The sequence below is a fragment of the Dendropsophus ebraccatus genome, chromosome 15 (assembly GCF_027789765.1).
Source record: "Dendropsophus ebraccatus isolate aDenEbr1 chromosome 15, aDenEbr1.pat, whole genome shotgun sequence".
Lineage (NCBI taxonomy): Eukaryota > Metazoa > Chordata > Amphibia > Anura > Hylidae > Dendropsophus > Dendropsophus ebraccatus.
Window position 1 is genome coordinate 49,889,570 of NC_091468.1, and position 18,204 is coordinate 49,907,773.

An 18,204-nucleotide genomic window follows, 5' to 3' on the forward strand; every position below is an offset into this window, starting at 1 on the left:
TGGCCCTGATCTTTAAAAAATAAAAAAAATACATACATAAATACATACATGTAAAGTGATAAAAGGAAGTGAGACAACAGTATAGATGCGCCAAATTTATTACACAACATAAGGGTCCATTTACACAGAAAGATTATCTGCCAAAGATTTCAAGCCAAAGCCAGGAATGGATTTGAAAAGAGAAGAAATCTCTGTTTATAGTCTGTTCCTGGCTTTGGCTTAAAATCTTAGGCAGATAATCTGTCTGTGTAAATGGACCCTAAGCCACTTTAATAAGTTAAGTGCAAGTTCATTGTTTCTGGTCCGAGTCTACTCTGTGTAAATCTTAGACAGGAATAGCACATCTGCCGCCTCACTATTCTTCTGTATAATGGGAGGCTGAGCCAGCAAGAACATATGTAGGAAATAACATTTAGAAAATTGAGAAAAGGTTACGAAATGTGTAAACCCAGACACGTAGAGATGGATAACATAAAAGAAAACTGCAGAAGACCAGGGAACATATAAGCTTGCTGCTCTAGTAACTAATTTCTTCACCCTTTATCTTTGTACAGAGCTCTATGTGTTTCCAGACAGATTTGTGGTCTGTGTAAGTCAACTTGAAGCTCATTCCAACACGTGGGCAGCCGACACCAGTAAGCCTTCCAGTATGGTGAGTATGCGATGGCTAAACAAGCCTTGATCTCTTGGAGACTCCACTACACATGTATCCTCACTTTTAGGTGGATTTAAGCATTTTTGCGGCATTTATGCATAGCTATAGGAAACATTCCTGTGCGCTGTTATATCATTTATTGTTCTTCTGTGGAAATCACATTGATTAGTTGGACAAGGAGGGGCTGAATGTTTATGTGCAGTATATACACGGAAATTCTAACATTTGTTCTGGAACCAAACCTATAAATGTTAGACCCACAGTTTAATAGAGATATATAAGAATACTTACTAGAAAACTTTTCAAAGTGGAGGGCAAGATACAGTGGTACCTTGGTTTAAGAGTAATTTGTTTTAAGAGCATTGCTTTGGTTTAAGAGCTCCCTGTACTGGATGGAAGGGCGAGTGGTGGAGGGGCATGGTCTGTATAGCGTAGTCTACAGCCCTGTACTCTCACCTAGGAAGTCTCTTTCACCAAATCTTCCAAATCATAGTAGATCCACTTCAGGCTGGGGCTCATATCAGGGGACAGGACTGTGGAGGTAATCTCTTCATAACTGTAACCACTCTCTCCCCGGACAGAGTATGCTGTATGTATGTGCCCACATATGTCCTGCTCATTCCTTCATGCTCCCTGCAGTCTGTCAGTCCTGATTGGTCCATGCTGAACACACCCCCTTTCCATTGATGTCATGTGACCACACAGACCTCTGACAGCAGCCCTGCTTTTCTATTCTAGCCTGTTGTACTACGCTACTGCATTGTGAGTATCTGCTTTTCAATTCTATATGTACAAACTGCGGTTGTTTTTCAGGTTTATGCACTTACTATAAATTATATTCCACATGCTGGTTGCTATACTGTACAGTAACTTATAATATCACATATTCAACTGTTTATGTTTGTTTCATTTGGTTTACATGTTATTCAGAATATAAAATCATTATTTTTGGGGTTTGGAACCAATTTTCTGCATTTCAATGATTTCTTATTGGAAAATTTGCTTTGGTTTAACAGTGGATTTGGAAAGAATTATGCTCTGAATCCAAGGCACGACTGTACAAAGAAACGTTTTATGGTGCAAATAGTTTTGTCCATGGGAAGCAAAAACTAAAATAACTAAAATATATAAAACACACCAATCACTGAACTCAAGGAGAACAGTGAAAAAAAAAACGATGGAGTACTCATTATTTAAGAGTCTCCACTAATTGCCCCCTACAAAATTTGAATATGCAAAGAAGGGGTCCGTGGAGCCTCAGTTGTGAGTCTCAAAACACAGGAATATCCAGATATCCCTCTCTCCAGAGAAGGAAGCCTGTTTGCCAAGGAGTGCCTCCTAGTGGAGAGAGCACCAAACCACCCTGATACGTGGTCCCTCAGGTCCTCACTCTGTTGCGAGCTTTGGGACCTAAATAGGGAAACACCAGGGTGGCCCCTGTAAGTCAAAGTCTAACTCTGTGACGAGTATAACGACATAAGACAAGGGTTACCAAGGCTAGGCATCCATCCACAGACTGCAGTTTCAGGGTATTTGCCCCTCATTTTTTTCACGGTTCTCCTTGAGTTCAGGGATTGGTGTGTTTTGTTGGTCAATTTGTCATTGCCCCTGTTAGCCAGAATCCATTGATCATCTGTTTAATGTTCACATTTCCTTTATTTCTTGACTTATTCCTTCGCACCTTCAGTAGTGGAAGTGCACCGGACTGCGACACTGTCCCATTCAAGTGAACAGGACAGGACTTGCATTGTAGAGAACATGTAATCATTGAGGCTGCTGCACTTCTAGGGTGCCACAGCTCCTTCAGTCACATGATCGGCAGGGGTGCTGAGTGTTGAACCGCCAACCTTCCCCTCTGATCTAATATTGATGTCCTATTCTGATGCAAGTTCATCCATTTTTAAAAACATGATAACAACCAGTATAAAAAATAAACTGCTCTAGACCTTTTTCCACTTTTGCAAATTGCGTAGACTTAGGGACCTATTGTAAAGATTGATAATCAGTTGAATCAGCCCGATTCTGCCAATTATCGCTCTGTGTCATAGAGACAATGATCATTGCTTGATCTTTTGTTTACGCCCGACCTAAAATCTTCGGGCGCCGACTGCGCATCGCTGTGTGCAATAGAGATATGCTGCCAGCGGCTGACGATTTAACAAACAGTTTACATTACCTATTCACATTCCCGGTCTCCTCCTTTGCTCTGGATGCTTCCTCTCCGGTCCCCCACGCTGCAGCTTCACAGTGGCCTGTCTAAGCTGACAGGCCGCTCAGCCAATCACTGGCCGCAGTAGACCCGGCCAGTGATTGGCTGAGGGGACTGTCAGCTCTAACGGTCTGCTCTGAAGCTGCAGAGTGCGGGATCAGGGAGGAAGCATGCAGAGCGGAGGAGAAGACCAGGAATAAGTAATGTAAAAACTGTTTAGGAAAAGGCTGCACGGACATCGCTAATGATGTCCATGCATCCCTTGCTAAACAATTATCGGGTCTTGTAACAGGCTCAGTAAACGATCTGCTAGATTGGCGCTCGTTTACACTATTGATCAGGCCATCATTAGCCTGTGTAATAGGACCCTTAGACCTAAAGTACGGTTATAGTACCACCATGTTTGAGTTCCTTTCTTCATCGGGTGTTGGGATTGTGCCGCAGAATGCACTAGTGACCATTATCCATGAATGGAAGTGGATCTGTCAGTTATTTGTATAATTATAGAATGTGAAAGCCAAAGTACATAACACACTGAACACACCGAGCGCTGGAGATGGGAGCGATGCCAGAGTCACCTCTTATGACACACAATAAGAATTATAAAGGTAGCCGTTCTCCTTCCAGAGGTGCAGTTGTCCTCAAATTCCTTTCCAAAATGGCTTCTACATTTCTTTTCCCCTTTGCGAAAATTTGGTTAAGTAAATATTTTCCTAAATCGACCATCTGAATGTTATATTGTTTATGTCATCACCTTTATTTATAGTTAGCCCAGTGTGTTTTCCATGAATAAAGCTGGACGAGCGCCACAGATATATTTCCTCCTCGAACATTCACAGTTGGTTTCCTTGAAGATATGTAACCATATCAGTCCTTATGGGAGCCTACGATCACTGAAAAACACACCAGTGGCCTCCTGCCATGGAGAACTTCAAGAGCAGCCGTGCGGAATTACAGCAGGAATCCTTGGCCGTGGGTGGATGCGGACCTGAGGGAAACTGATCATTTTTCTCTGGATGCCGCAGCCAGGCCTTAAACCACACTCATCCTCCCAGTTCTATAGGGAAAATGAAGTACGCCTGGAAGAAGGGGAGGATGAACAGAGTGTGACCACCCAACAGCCGGCTGTGGACGTGAGAGCAGAGATGTTCGTTCCTCCCAGTGGCTTAATCTAAACTCAGATCGATTGTTAAACATGCACATTGCTAGAGACACAGAATCAACAACCCCCACCCCCAAACCACTTGAAATAAACAGACAGGTTTTTTGTGGAAAAATTTGGCCACAGTGGGGGAGATTTATCAAACATGGTGTAAAGTGAGACTGGCTCAGTTGCCCCTAGCAACCAATCAGATTCCACCTTTCATTCCTCACAGACTCTTTGGAAAATGAAAGGTGGAACCTGATTGGTTGCTAGGGGCAACTGAGACAGTTTCACTTTACGGGTATAAACACACACACCGTATACGCAGCGTATTTACTGCTGCGATACGCAGCAAATACGCAACAAATACGCAGCAGAATAGATCTAAATACCTGAACACAGCATCAAATCACATCTGCTGCAGATCTGCTGTGTATTTGCTGCGTATCTGCTGCGTATACAGTGTGTGTGTGTTTGTACCCTACACCATGTTTGATAAATTTCCCCAGTGTTTATTAAGGGCTTAAGATACAAACTTTAAAAGATCAATTCATTTTAATAATTAAATAATTTAGATAAAAAATATTTAAAATGTCAAAACTCATTAGCATAACTTCCATCAGCCATATCCGCCCACAAGGGAGATTCCTCCCCTCTAATATCAACCGTGACAGAAAATGGGAGGGTGGGTGGGCGGTAGCTTCTTTCTTCCAGCTTCTTGACAGACTTAAGAACCAATCACAGACCAGCTCTTATATAGCTGCCATTCCCACCGCTGTAGAGTAGAATAACGCCCAATTAAATCCTTGGAAGAGTAAAACGGAGAATTCCCCAGGTACAAACATACTGGGGGGGGGGGGGGGACCTGGACTGAACCAATTAAGCTTCCAGAACCTTCCCCCATGTTAAAGATAGGAAGCTAACTTTCCTTATTACAATAAAGCTGGGAGAGGGTGGGGGGTGTGATTCCATGTGTTCCCCGGCTCTTACAGGAGGGGGGGACCCTTCCTTTGTATGTGGGCAGGGATGCCTCTCTGTTAGTTTACAAACTGTTCTGCATACTTTAAAGAACTGTTCAGGAGGCCCCCATAGGTGATAGTTTAAAGGGGTAGTGCATCATAAAAATGTTACTTTTAAATCAACTGGTGCCAGCAAGTGCCAGAGATTTGTAATTTACTTCTATTCAAAAATCTCTAGTCTTCCCGTACTTATCAGCTGCTGTATGTTCTACAGGAAGTGGTAATCTTTCCAGTCTAAAGAGCAGGAGAGGGTTTTTATGGGGGCTTGCTACTGCTCTGGACAGAGGTGGCAGCAGAGAGCACAGTGTCAGACTGAAAAGAATACTAGTTGATTTGAAAATATTTTTTTATTTTTTGTAAACTACCCCTTTAAGATGCAATATCACTTTAATTAAGAACAGTTTTCTATCTGTCTGTCTATCTATCGATTTATCGCCTATCTATCTATCTATCTATCTATCTCCTATCTATCTATCTATCTATTGATTTATCGCCTATCTATCTATCTCCTATCTATCGATTTATCGCCTATCTATCTATCTATCTAAGAAAAAACTCCAGAAATCGCGGCACCTCCGTATCGTGAAAAACGTGTTTCTTTATTTCATATCAAAAAAAGTATTTACAAACAAGTGCTGCAACGTTTCTGTCTCATCACAAGACCTTTCTCAAGCATGGCAAACATAGTGACTCACATCCTTTTATACAAGTGTGTTACTAATTACAACAGTGATCAATCTGGTGAAAACACAAGGTGATCATTCATTAACATTGTGAAAAACAAGATAGGGTTCCTGCAGGAACTATCAAAACTGTTCATATACATAAATACAAAATCCTGTATACATAATTCAGTGGATACAATATACATAAAGTGCAAAGGTATAATTGATAGGCGGGGTTAGCTTACCTTTGCACTTTATGTATATTGTATCCACTGAATTATGTATACAGGATTTTGTATTTATGTATATGAACAGTTTTGATAGTTCCTGCAGGAACCCTATCTTGTTTTTCACAATGTTAATGAATGATCACCTTGTGTTTTCACCAGATTGATCACTGTTGTAATTAGTAACACACTTGTATAAAAGGATGTGAGTCACTATGTTTGCCATGCTTGAGAAAGGTCTTGTGATGAGACAGAAACGTTGCAGCACTTGTTTGTAAATACTTTTTTTGATATGAAATAAAGAAACACGTTTTTCACGATACGGAGGTGCCGCGATTTCTGGAGTTTTGTTTGAAGTAAGGACGTGGTTCCAGTCCTTGTTGCGAGCAGTCCATCACCTTACCTGTGAGTGCACTCCATTCTGCTTTTTATCTATCTATCTATCTATCTAGATACAGGAAAAAGCCGCACATCCAAGACTTAATGAAGCGGGTGCTGTACAGAGTCAGTCCCCCGGCCTGGGGATCCCCAATAGTACGTACAGATGTTCCGCAGCACACCAGCATAGGTGAAAAAGGTGATTTATTGCAAGTAGTACAAAAGTACAAAGAGATGCGACGTTTCGACCCTCTCACAGGGTCTTTATCAAGCATGCTTCATAAAGACCCTGTGAGAGGGTCGAAACGTCGCATTTCTTTGTACTTTTGTACTACTTGCAATAAATCACCTTTTTCACCTATGCTGGTGTGCTGCGGAACACCTGTACGTATCTATCTATCTATCTATCTATCTATCTATCTATCTCCTATCTCTATCTATCTATCTACCGTGTTTCCCCGATAGTAAGACACCCCCGAAAGTAAGACATAGTTGGACTTTCGGGGGCTGGGCTAAAGTAAGACATACCCCGAATGTAAGACATAGTACTGTCAGAGGCTCGCACGCGCGCGCACACACACACACGCGCGCGGCCCGGCACGAGCGCTGCACGTCATGTGCAGGGACGCCGGTATTGGTGCGGGAGCTGAAGGAGCAGCAGGGCCCAGGTGACTGCCCGCACCGCCCCCGTCTGGTCCAAGCGACCTTCCCCCCACCCCCCGTGCGCGCACCTGTCCGCCCTCTCTGAGGCCCCGTCCTGCCGCACCGTCCATGCGCCCACCACCCGTCCGGTCCGGCGTCCCTGCTCACTGAGGGGAGTACAGGACAGCCGCCCTCACGTGCTGCTGCTCCTCCAGCTCTGACATGGCCGCCTCCCTGCACACACAGGACAACGTGTGACAGCTGACCTGTCATCTCATCCCCTCAGTAACAGTACAGGATAGGAGGAATAATGGGCTGCAGCAGGCGGGATAACTTATAGCTGTGTGTGTTATCCTGCCAGCTGCAGCCCATCCATTCCTCCTATGTTACAGTCCTGCACTGTTACTGAGGGGACTACAGTCATACACCCCTGTCCGCCCCCCTATACAGTCATACACCCCTGTTTCCCCCCCCTATACAGTCATACACCCCTGTCCGCGCCCCCCTATACAGTCATACACCCCTGTCTCCCCCCCCTATACAGTCATACACCCCTGTCCAATATAAGACATACCCCAAAAGTAAGACATAGTGGGACTTTTGGGAGTAAAAAGAATGTAAGACACTGTCTTACTTTCGGGGAAACACGGTATCTATCTATCTCCTATCTATCTATCTATCTATCTATCTATCTATCTATCTATCTATCTATCTCCTATCTCTATCTATCTATCTATCTATCTATCTATCTATCTATCTATCTATCTCCTATCTATCTATATCTCTCTCTCTATCTATAATTGTATAGACATTTTATGGACATTGTATAGACTTTATATAGTCATTTTTTCTCCCCAATTATTTTACCATCAGACTAATAAAATGGGATTCCTGCATAGGTTTTTCAGTAGCTCGGATGGTTGCCTCAAATGGTTTTCCCCCCTGAAGTAGTTTATCCTTGTGTATTGAGGTGTTTGGTTATAGCCCCCTGGGAGTGAGAATGAGGATTTCCCTTACGCTAACCGCACTCATTGCCACAAAATATTCAGTGCTTGTGGACATGTGTTTTGATATAAATGCTTGCAGAGGTCTCAATTATAAGTAGAGCAGCTACATGTGGAGACCATTTTCTCCCCCTAGGGAAAGGTGGCCAATATCGGCTTGTCGACATAGATATATGTAATCTACATATATGTTTTCTAGTGGACCTCCTTCACCAGAACACGGTCATGTTTGGGCCTCATTATTGATCATAGTCCATAGCTCTTTTTTTTTTTTTTTAAATTGTCGCATACCGTCCAAAGAAAACGAGAACCTGAGAAGTGGTTTCATACTAGTAGGCACGAGTGCAGTATGTCTGGTTATTTCCCATCAGGGGATGTAGGCTCTTTTGTCATGAATCTTACTCGGAGAATGTCGACACGGATGATTTTCCTCTGACTCATCTGGGAACCTGGACAATGGTCCTAAAAACTTTGCCCCAGGTCATAATGTGAGCCGATCATGTAACACTCAGTCAATCCTGGGATAACATCTTCAGCAGGGTTATGATGTGGTTGGGGGTTTAGAATGATTGACACTTCATAAATGCTTTAAGACTACGAGCACCATCTTATACATAAGAGCAGTGTAACAACTTCTCATGGTTCTCAGGCTATTTGTCAGTGAGCGAGAACACTCGTGTCTACGTGTCTAGGCTACGAACAGTGTTCTTATTGAATGAGAAAGTATAAAGAACGTTGTATAACTTTTTGTTTATAGTGTATAAGGAATATCGACACAAAACCAAAAAATTCCTCTAAGTATTGGCCAGTCCGATAAGAAGCCTTGTGTAGGTCAACGCCAATAAAGTAACACTCTTGATTTACTCGTCTAGATTCCTACGCCGGTCATACGTCAATCTGTCAAGAGACCATTTATATAGGACTCGCATGCTTTTTACATCACTTCGAAGTTTCTTGGTATCATGGAGACCTTCTCTTCTCTCCTAATCTCCCTTCCCTCAGGGATGTCAGGGCCTTAACCCTTCCCAAGAGCACATGCTTTGTCAGTCAGAACGAAGGATTCAGGACTACGTAGGGCTAATGAGAAGTGACGGGCCATGGGCTGGAAAAGCCTGGTAATGCATAGTGCCCACCCAGTCTTCACGCGAGTGTAAATATGCCAAGAAATGTGCTTTTAATTTAGGAGGGGGGGGGGGGAGGTCATTTTGTTAGTTGCAAGTTTTTGGTCTTCCGCTGTTGATACGATACATCAACATCTATAGATTACCAGTGGAAGGTATTGTCCACATCTGCAATACAGATCCAGCAATGATTCCCAGATATACAAGAACGCAGTAGATTACGTCGACGGCACTTTAATAATGGGACTGGACGCAGCGCTCGGTATTTTTTTTATTTTTTTATTTACGTCTGTTTCTGAATTCTCTTGTAGGCTTTGGAAGCCTTAGGGAGTTTACATCACTGCACATAGCTGAGACTCTGGTTCCCACAGAGCTGTTCAAAGACTGACTCACGGTCTGTGTTAATTGTTCTCAAAATTCAGCACTTTAAGGGTGTGGCCAGAGAGGAAAGTCTACTGTACTTATAGGGCATGTTCAGAAATGTTTCACACATAAATCATGTTTTTGTTCCAGTCCAAAACCCAACACACAAGTTAAAGCAGAAAGTGCCACCTTATACGGCCGCCTCCTCATGCGCTGCTCGCAGCCGTCGGTCTCCGAGGACCTGCCAGCAACGTTATGAGGTGTGAGGGATACAGCGTGCTCCGGTTGTCAGGGATGAATTTATGTGTAATGCTCTCCTAGGTATAAAGCTGCAGGGGAGCAGAGATGAGGTTACTCCTTTAATCTTTTCCATCTTATGCCGTGTTACGTAGAGTCAAATTCTGCTATGTTTTCCTTTTCTCAATGACCTTTGGGGCACCCAGGCGGAAAAGATACAAAAAGGAGGTGTGTTTTTTTTTCTGCCAAAGCTTTTATAGAACGACATGCTCCACAACAGCTAAAAACCAGCAGGTTGTATAGGCGTGATCTGATACTGGTAGTTCCACTTTAGCTGGTGGGTCTGCCAAGCCCGACAAAAAACTACTCTGTGCCAAAACATGCCAAACATACTGGCAGCTGTCTGTTTTTTTCACTTAAAGGGGAAATCAATGGATAGTTTCCTATGTCCTTGGTGTACAGCAGGGATGGGGAACCTTCGGCCCTCCGGCTGTTGCAAAACTACAATTCCCATCATGCCTGGGCAGCATGATGGGAATTGTAGTTTTGCAACAGCTGGAGGGCTGAAGGTTCCCCATCCCTGCTGTACAGCAATGCAGCAGTCTCATTAATCATTGCTTATTCTCTCTGAACTGTCATATCCTGTAATATATTATACATCGCTGTAATATATGAGTGAGCACTAATTGGTTCATCGGATGGGATGGATCATGACAACATTCTGTTCAGGTGCTAATAGTATCATGATCCATATCATGATGATACTTATCGGCTGCTGTATGTCCTGCAGGAAGTGGTGTATTCTCTCCAGTCTGACACACTGCTCTCTGCTGCCACCTCTGTCCATGTCAATAACTGTCTGGAGCAGTATCAGAACCCCATTGAAAACCTCACCTGCTCTCCAGACTGGAAATAACCCAGTACTTCCTGCAGGACATACAGCAGCTGATAAGTAAGTAATATAGATTATTGTGCAAAAAATTGTTATATAGTTTGGATTCAAGCGATAATCTTTCCGTGTATGCAGGCGACGATCAAACGACTAACAAAAATTTGTTTGTGTCGCGTTGATCGCATCTTTTGAGCCGTCCTCAAAATCATCATTACTTTTTTCAGTGTTTATGCAAATCTATCATTCACTCGTATAGAATGGAGTGCACAAAAGATCGCAATAGCAATTGTAAATATCATCAAAACTAACGACTATCGGTCCATGTATTTTGGTGAATGATTTCAGGTCATTCACAAAAGCGCTCGTTTGTGATCGTTTTTCGTTAATCGCAAGAAAACAGGACACTTAGGTTCTCAATAAACCCCTCAACAAATTAGGGCGTACAGGTATACCCCGAACACCTGTCACCAGACGACCCAGGACATACCCATACGTGCTGCAACGTGCAGCAAAAATCTTTTTCTTTCAAATCAAATTATATCATAAAGTTATACAGATTTGTAATTTACTTCTATTAAAAAAATCTCATGTCTTCCCATACTTATTAGCTGCTGTATGTCACGCAGGAAATGTTGTTTTATTTTCAGTCTGACACAGCGCTCTCTGCTGACATCTCTGGCCGAGACAGGAACTCTGTCTCGGTTTTCTATGAATCACCATAGAAAACCTTTCCTGCTCTGGACAGTTCCTGTCTCGGCCAGAGATGTCAGCAGAGAGCACTGTGTACGACTGAAAATAAAATAAAACTTCCTGCAGGACATATAGTAGCTGATAAGTATGGGAAGACTTGAGATTTTTTAATAGAAGTAAAATACAAATCTATATAACTTTTTGACACCAGTTGATCTGAAAGAAAAAGATTTTCGCTGGGCAACCCCTTTAAATGCAGCGATCACGCTGTGTTTAAGTGTAAGTGACAGAAGCATCTCCTGTAACTTACCCCGGGACCCTGGCAGTGTAATTGCGGGGTTCCCGTTCGCTTTCACGCACCGTCTGAAGAAGCGCTGTGGCGTGAAATGGCCATCGCTTGCTATTTGTACCCATGTAATTGGCACCATGCTGATTACACAAAAAAAAAAATCTGCACTTGTTTTTCCTTTTGCCTTATTCTTCAAGGGGAATGTTGGGTAAAAGAAGCTGCAGCCAGCGAATATCTATAGTTTTAAAGATAGCCCTTTATAATACATATTTTTTTCACATCTTAGGCTATTTAGAGTAATAGTTGCAAGTATTCCAGGGTTTAATGTGTGTAAAGTCTGTTGTGTAATAAGATGATTAGACTGATAATCGGATTAGTATATTATAGTCTGTAAAACAACAATGTCACTTTATAACCTGATTCCTTAAGACGGCACAACAAGTAAAGTGTTTCCAGGAGGACAGTTTACTAATGAAGAGGAAAAGACCTATTGACACCTATAATTATTTGTAAATATACTGTAACCATAGATCCTAGACCAGGGGAGAGCTGTGCCAGGAACTTCACTCCATGAGGCTAGGCTCCGGGTTTAAAGAGCCAGGGAGTAAATTTACTGCTGAGTTCTAATGAACCTGAGGTGAGGGGCATGTCAGGCAAGTGTCAAAAGTGCTTATTGGGTTACAGAAGTGTGTCTGGGGGTCGCCATACATACTTTAACCATTTAGTAGCCACCTCACTTACCTCCTGCCCACACACAATGTTTCATAGAAATATATATATATAATGTTTAGTCAACTTCAAGAGCTTGAGCATTTTTGTGACTTAAGTGTTTTTACAGGAGTGAATTCTGTTCGACTGATCTACATGGAGAGAGTGACTTGCTATTTGTTACCACCACAGTCGGACAGCACTTTATATAGGGCAGTGTTAAAATAAATTTGCCATTTATCATAATATCTGGGATAAGAAAAATGTCAGTGTCTAACCTATCCAGGACGTTGACATTGATGGCCTCCATCTATGGGGGGGTCCAACTTAAAACATCCCCATCTGTCAGCTGATTGAAGGGGCCATGGTGCTATTGTTTCTACCGTGGCCAGTTCACTATTCGCCAGTCATGATTTTGTACTAGTGGCTGTGCATAGAACGGCGTCTCTCTGACGTTTGGTTCAAGTGAATGGGGCTGAAGTGAAATACCAGACACAACCACTACAAAATGCATGGTGCTGTGTCTGTATCTGTTGGGATAAATATACTTATATTTGGCCGTCATCTATTATTGTAGGCACCCTATCTTTGTGTATCTCTTATTGTTGGCAGTGTATTTAGTATTTTTTGAATATTTGGTTATTTCAGTATGTCTGGGCACCTAAACCGCAGGATTCAGGGGTCAGAAAGGTCAGTGCTTATCTATGAACTTACTGAGAGAAGATTGCAGGGTGTTGTGCTGTGCAGGACTGCTCCGTGCTCAGTCACTCCTAACAGCCCCTCCCCTCTCCATAGCCACATAATGGACACAGAAATCCTGCTTCTTCTGAAGTGAGGGGGGAGGCTGGGAGATTGCTTTTTCAGTCCAGAAGGAAACTCTTTTGGTTTATAAAACCTATTACAGAGTTTCTTAAAATCGCTGAACTGTTGATATTTAATGTTTTCAAAAAATGACCCTGAAATGACAGTTACGCTTGAACATTCATCTGTATGGAAGACTTGGGGGAGACATCTATCAGCTGAACAAGCATTAGACTAAAAGCTAACGTGTGTATACGGCTAGCTTTACCATTTAGAAGCTGGTTCTTCAGGTGCAGAAGGCAGGCGCTTTTCTGCTCATTGGTAATAGCCATTCTGTTTTCAAGCTGTTTACCTGTAAAATCATGAAGTGACACAGTGAAGAGGCTGAAGCAGTTGGCTTCACACACTGTGTAGTGGTGCTGCTGCATCACTGCAGCTCAGCTCCCATTCAAATGACTGGGATCTGAGCTGCAGTAAGCTGGTGTCACCACTACACAATGCAACTTCTTCAGGCCCCCTCATTGTGTAGTGTAACCACTGAACAGCTGATCGGCAGGGTTGCTATATATGAGCATCCTGACAATCAGGAATTGATTAGGCCCAAAATCCCTTTAATGACTGCACAATTTTGCTGGAAACCAACTTGCAAAACCATGTGGCTATTAACAATAGAAACCTGTAGGACAAGCTACTACACCTGGTTTCGTACTGCATTGTAGCTGCATCAAAGTGTATCCAAAAAACGAAACTCTCAAGTCTAAATACAGGACACGTGTAGTATATGCCTCATCGCTGCTAAATCTCATGCTGGGTTCAGACTTGTTATCCCAGAGCTCTAATTCTGTGCATTTAGCCTAGACAAATTACAGTATCTGTGTTGTGTCCTCATTGGACATTCCATGTGAATGTTGTATAGCTCAGGTGTTACATATAGAAACAAAGCAGAAGGACAAGATTTAGGCCATGTGTAACACACGGTGAGGAGGGATTTTATATTTTTTTTTTTGTAAGACATCCTTTGGGACTGTGAAGTAAACAAGTATGTGGAGCAAGCTAATAAAATGATTGCAACACCGAGATCTGTGATGTAGCCAGTGGCTGTCTGTCTCAGGGTGAAACAAGATGCTTCGTACGTAGATTTTTTTTTTTCAGCTCACATTAAACAAACACTCTCCAGTAATGCGCTCTCTTAGCGTGGACAAAATGAAATCTCCTGCGGTCCTTGGAGGAAGTATAGCCAACAACCACAAACCATGCTCATCCAAATGTTAGCCTTAGGTTTTAACTCTACAGTTACCAGGGCTGAACGGACCCTGGATCTGCAGATGCGTTTCTGTGTTTGCTGGAGACAAAGATGCACACTCTTTTGGGCTAAAGGCCACACTGTTAGACCCAGTTCACACTGAGCAAAAACAGCGGAATCCTCCTCAATTCTTTAAATTAAAAGTCGCGGGAGCGGAGGCATGCGCTCCCTCCCATAGAGATACTACAGGACACTGAGCACGGCAGGATTCCGCCATTTTTGCTCAGTGTAAACTGGGCCTTTGGGTATGTGCACACTGAGGAATTCTCGCAAATAACTTCCAGCAGAATCCGTCGCTCACCCCTCTGTGCTCCCACTTGAAGTTCTGCCAATTCCATAGGCTCTATTCTATGCTCAGGCAAATTTCGCCATCCAACCGAAGAATTGTCATGTCAAATCTTTGGGCGCACAGTGGACTCTGCCTGAGCATAGAATTGAGCCTATGGGACCAGCGGAACTTCAAGCAGGAACGAGGGGTGGGGGAGGGGGTCAAGCGACGGAACCTGCTGGAAGTTATCCATGAGAATTCCTCAGAGTGCACTTGCCCTCAGATTGTACTACGTAAGGGTATGTGCACACTACGGAATCCCGACGGAACACCCATCACAGATTCCGCAGCTCGCACCCGTTTGCGGACTCAAAAAGAAAGAGTGGGTTCATTCTTCAGGCGGACAGTGGAATCTGGCAAACCATAGAGTGGATTCTATGGGAGCCGCGGGATCCGTCGGGATTACGTACTGTGCACATACCCTTATTGAGCAGCATTGACGTTTTGCCAAATGGATGCACTTTAGCTATTATAAAATTTTACAACGATTTTATTAGAATAAAAAAATTTAGTAAATAACAAATTGTAAATGTCCTTCCTGCCTAGTCTTGCGTAGAGCATTATGCATGTCACCATTCACTCCTTTAAAATAAAGAACCTATAAGAAAGAAAAAAAAAGATCATGTTTATTAGTTCTTCTCCATCCCTGAAGTTCATGAGAAACTTCCTGTTCTTAAAGGGAAACTCTCAGCAGGTTAGACGAATCTAATCTACTGATATACCCCTGTTGCTCACAGGGCGCTGAGGATGATAGAAAGTTCATTACCTTCATCCTCAGCACTGTTTCTGTGCAGTTTGTAGTCAAATCCCAAGGCTAGTAAGGCGTTTATAAGAAATTTATATGCCAACAGTTTTCATATGATCTACCATAAAATAGTACATTAAGAACTCACCCTTAGTAAACCTGGCACTATAACATGGGGGGGGACGCGTATTACCTCATCACCACCAAGGCTAGATTGTAAAGCTTCCATCCTTCTGCTGTATTGAACGATGCAACCAGCAACATCTGTGAATCTTGGACGCAGCGAGCTGAACTTTCATCTTGTAATATAGAGTTTCCTGGGTCAGCTTCCAAAGCGATGTCTAATTTTATTACTTTTTATTGTCTTTTCAAATTTCATAGAAAGAGTCTTCCAGTGGAACGTCCGAATATTTTGCTGAACACAGAGAATGCGAAATAAACAACATATTATCCGCCGCGTTGAAGAAACAAGCTGTGCTGAAAAACATGTAAGCTCTCCTCCGGGGTGACGATATTATCATGAGGTGATAGTGATGTCTGAATTTTGGGCCTTCCATAGATACGTTTGCCAGGCAACTCTGCATGGAATTCATGTTAAGCTGCGCTGTGTCATAGAACAGAGCAGGATCGGGACAGCTGTTCTCCGATGACGTCATGGTTTTCACGTCTTGACGCCACTCATTTGCATAGCTCCTCTTTCAGGATATGTAAGAGCTTGGCACATGACAAACTCACCTAGATTGATGGTCCAATGATGTAGGCCTCTAGAGGCCCCTTCTTCTTCGTTCTTGTATACATAGTAAAATATGGCACCGGCCCGAGGTGCATTGAGTAATCCCATTAATTGCCTCGGGATACATTCCTTAAAAAGCCCTATTTATGCTATAATATTTTATTCAGCCTCCGCTGAAACTCGATCCCCGAATGCAATATTGACCTTAACATCTGTAACAAATTTAGACAGCACATTGTGAACCTCTCCATAGCCAAGTGACTAAATATGTATATATGTATATCCGTGCATGTTGAGAGAAAAACGAGAGGATGAAGTATGATAGCATTCCCTCCCTGCAAACAATGTTTCTTGTCATGGTGATATCTGTATGGCAGCTTTGTTACTCTACAGGACGGATGTTTTGTGAGCCTATTAAACTGGTAATGAATTACATGAGCAGCGAGAAGAACAAGCCCTGTTTTCTAAATTACAGAGTAAAGAAGACAAAAGCGACGGCCGATTCCAGCCCAGAATCCGGTAGGGACTGCAAATCGTGCCCTCGCCTAGGGCTAGCGGACCCTGACAAAGGAAGCAAGATTAATACACAATCTGAACCACAGTGTAGGAGTGCGGAACAAGCAAAAGATTGCGTAAGTACCAGTCGGAACAACTCTGAGCTTCCTGATGGTGAAGTGGAAAATGATGTTAATAGCAGACAGCCCTGCAGGACTCGTAGCCAGCACAAACCCCAATCTGCAGCGTGGTTACAGACACAAGACCCGACCAAGGCTCTTTCCTGGATCTGTGAGTCAGCGCTGCCAGAACAAAAACAAACTCTACCAACGAGTATTATGCAACAGAAGAGGAGACGACACAGCTCGGAAGGGAAATCTACATCGGGCTGTAAGAAAGCAGACTTAAGAGATGATACAGTCATAAGGTCAACTCAAGAGCCTGTAGAACCTTTGAGGAACCCTGAGAAGTTCCCTGTAGGTGATGCAGCAGAATTTTTGACACCAAATGGTGAGAACAAGCCGCACATGTCATCGTATAGCACACGTGATGAGAAACATTGTGAAGAGAGCAAAAAGCACACAGGTGGCCCGTCTAGGAAACTAAAACTTCAGAGGCCAAAAAAGATGCCTTAATTTTTACATTCATGAATTGCACTTTAAAATAATATTCTTAGAAAGAATGGTATACAGGTTTGTAAGTGACCGCTTTATAAAAATACTAATTTGTGTAGTTTTTTTTCTAATCTGACACAGTGCTCCCTACTGTCCATGTCAGAAACTTGTCCACAAGAGGAGTAAATCTTTCAGAGCAAACCTCTCTTGCTCTGGGTAATTCCTGACATAGACAGAGGTGGCGGCAGAGAGCACCATGTCAGATTGGAAAGAATACACCACTTCCTGCAGGACATATAGCAGCTTATAAGTACTGGAAGGCTTGAATAGACTTGAAAAGAAGAGAAATCTTAGGGGGGGATTTATGAAAGGGTGTAAATATACAGCTGGTGTACACTGCCCACAGCAACCAATTACAGCTCAGCTTTTAGCTCTGGTAAGACAAAAGAGGAGCTGAGATTGGTTGCTGTGGGTGGTTTACACCAGGTGTTTATTTGCACCCCTTCATAAATCTCCCCCTTAGTCTTTCCACAAAGGTTTAAAGCATAACTGTCATTTCAGGGTCATTTTTCTGAAAACATTAAGGGGAGATTTATCAAAGGGTGTAAAATTTAGACTGGTGCAAACTTCCCCACAGCAACCAATCACAGCTCCTCTTTTGTTTCACCAGAGCTGGAAGCTGAGCTGTGATTGGTTGCTGTGGGCAGTTTTCACCAGTCTAAATTTTACACCCTTTGATAAATCTCCCCCTAAATATCTATAATTAGGGATGGTCCGAACCTGCCGAGGTTCGGGTTCGTATGAACCCGAACGCTCGGCAGCAGATTCCCGCTGTCTGCCCGCTCCGTGAAGCGGGCGGATCCAGCGGGAGTAACGCCTGGAAAACTGGGATACAGCCTATGGCTATGGCTGTATCCCAGTTTTCCAGGCGGTCCTCCCGGA

At 43.1% G+C, this 18,204-nt stretch overlaps 1 protein-coding gene across 6 annotated transcripts in view; it reads left to right on the forward strand.

Moving 5' to 3' along the window:
- The window catches only part of SLX4IP (SLX4 interacting protein), a 112,777-nt gene extending 95,119 nt beyond the window's left edge, over nt 1-17,658 (forward strand). For all 6 annotated transcript variants that reach the window (XM_069954761.1, XM_069954765.1, XM_069954759.1 and 3 more), the window contains 3 exons: nt 555-652; nt 15,802-15,908; nt 16,629-17,658. In XM_069954761.1, the coding sequence (XP_069810862.1) occupies nt 555-652; nt 15,802-15,908; nt 16,629-17,283 (860 nt within the window). In that variant the 3' untranslated portion in view covers nt 17,284-17,658. The remainder of the gene's footprint in view (nt 1-554; nt 653-15,801; nt 15,909-16,628) is intronic.
- The last annotated feature ends 546 nt before the right edge of the window (nt 17,659-18,204 follow it).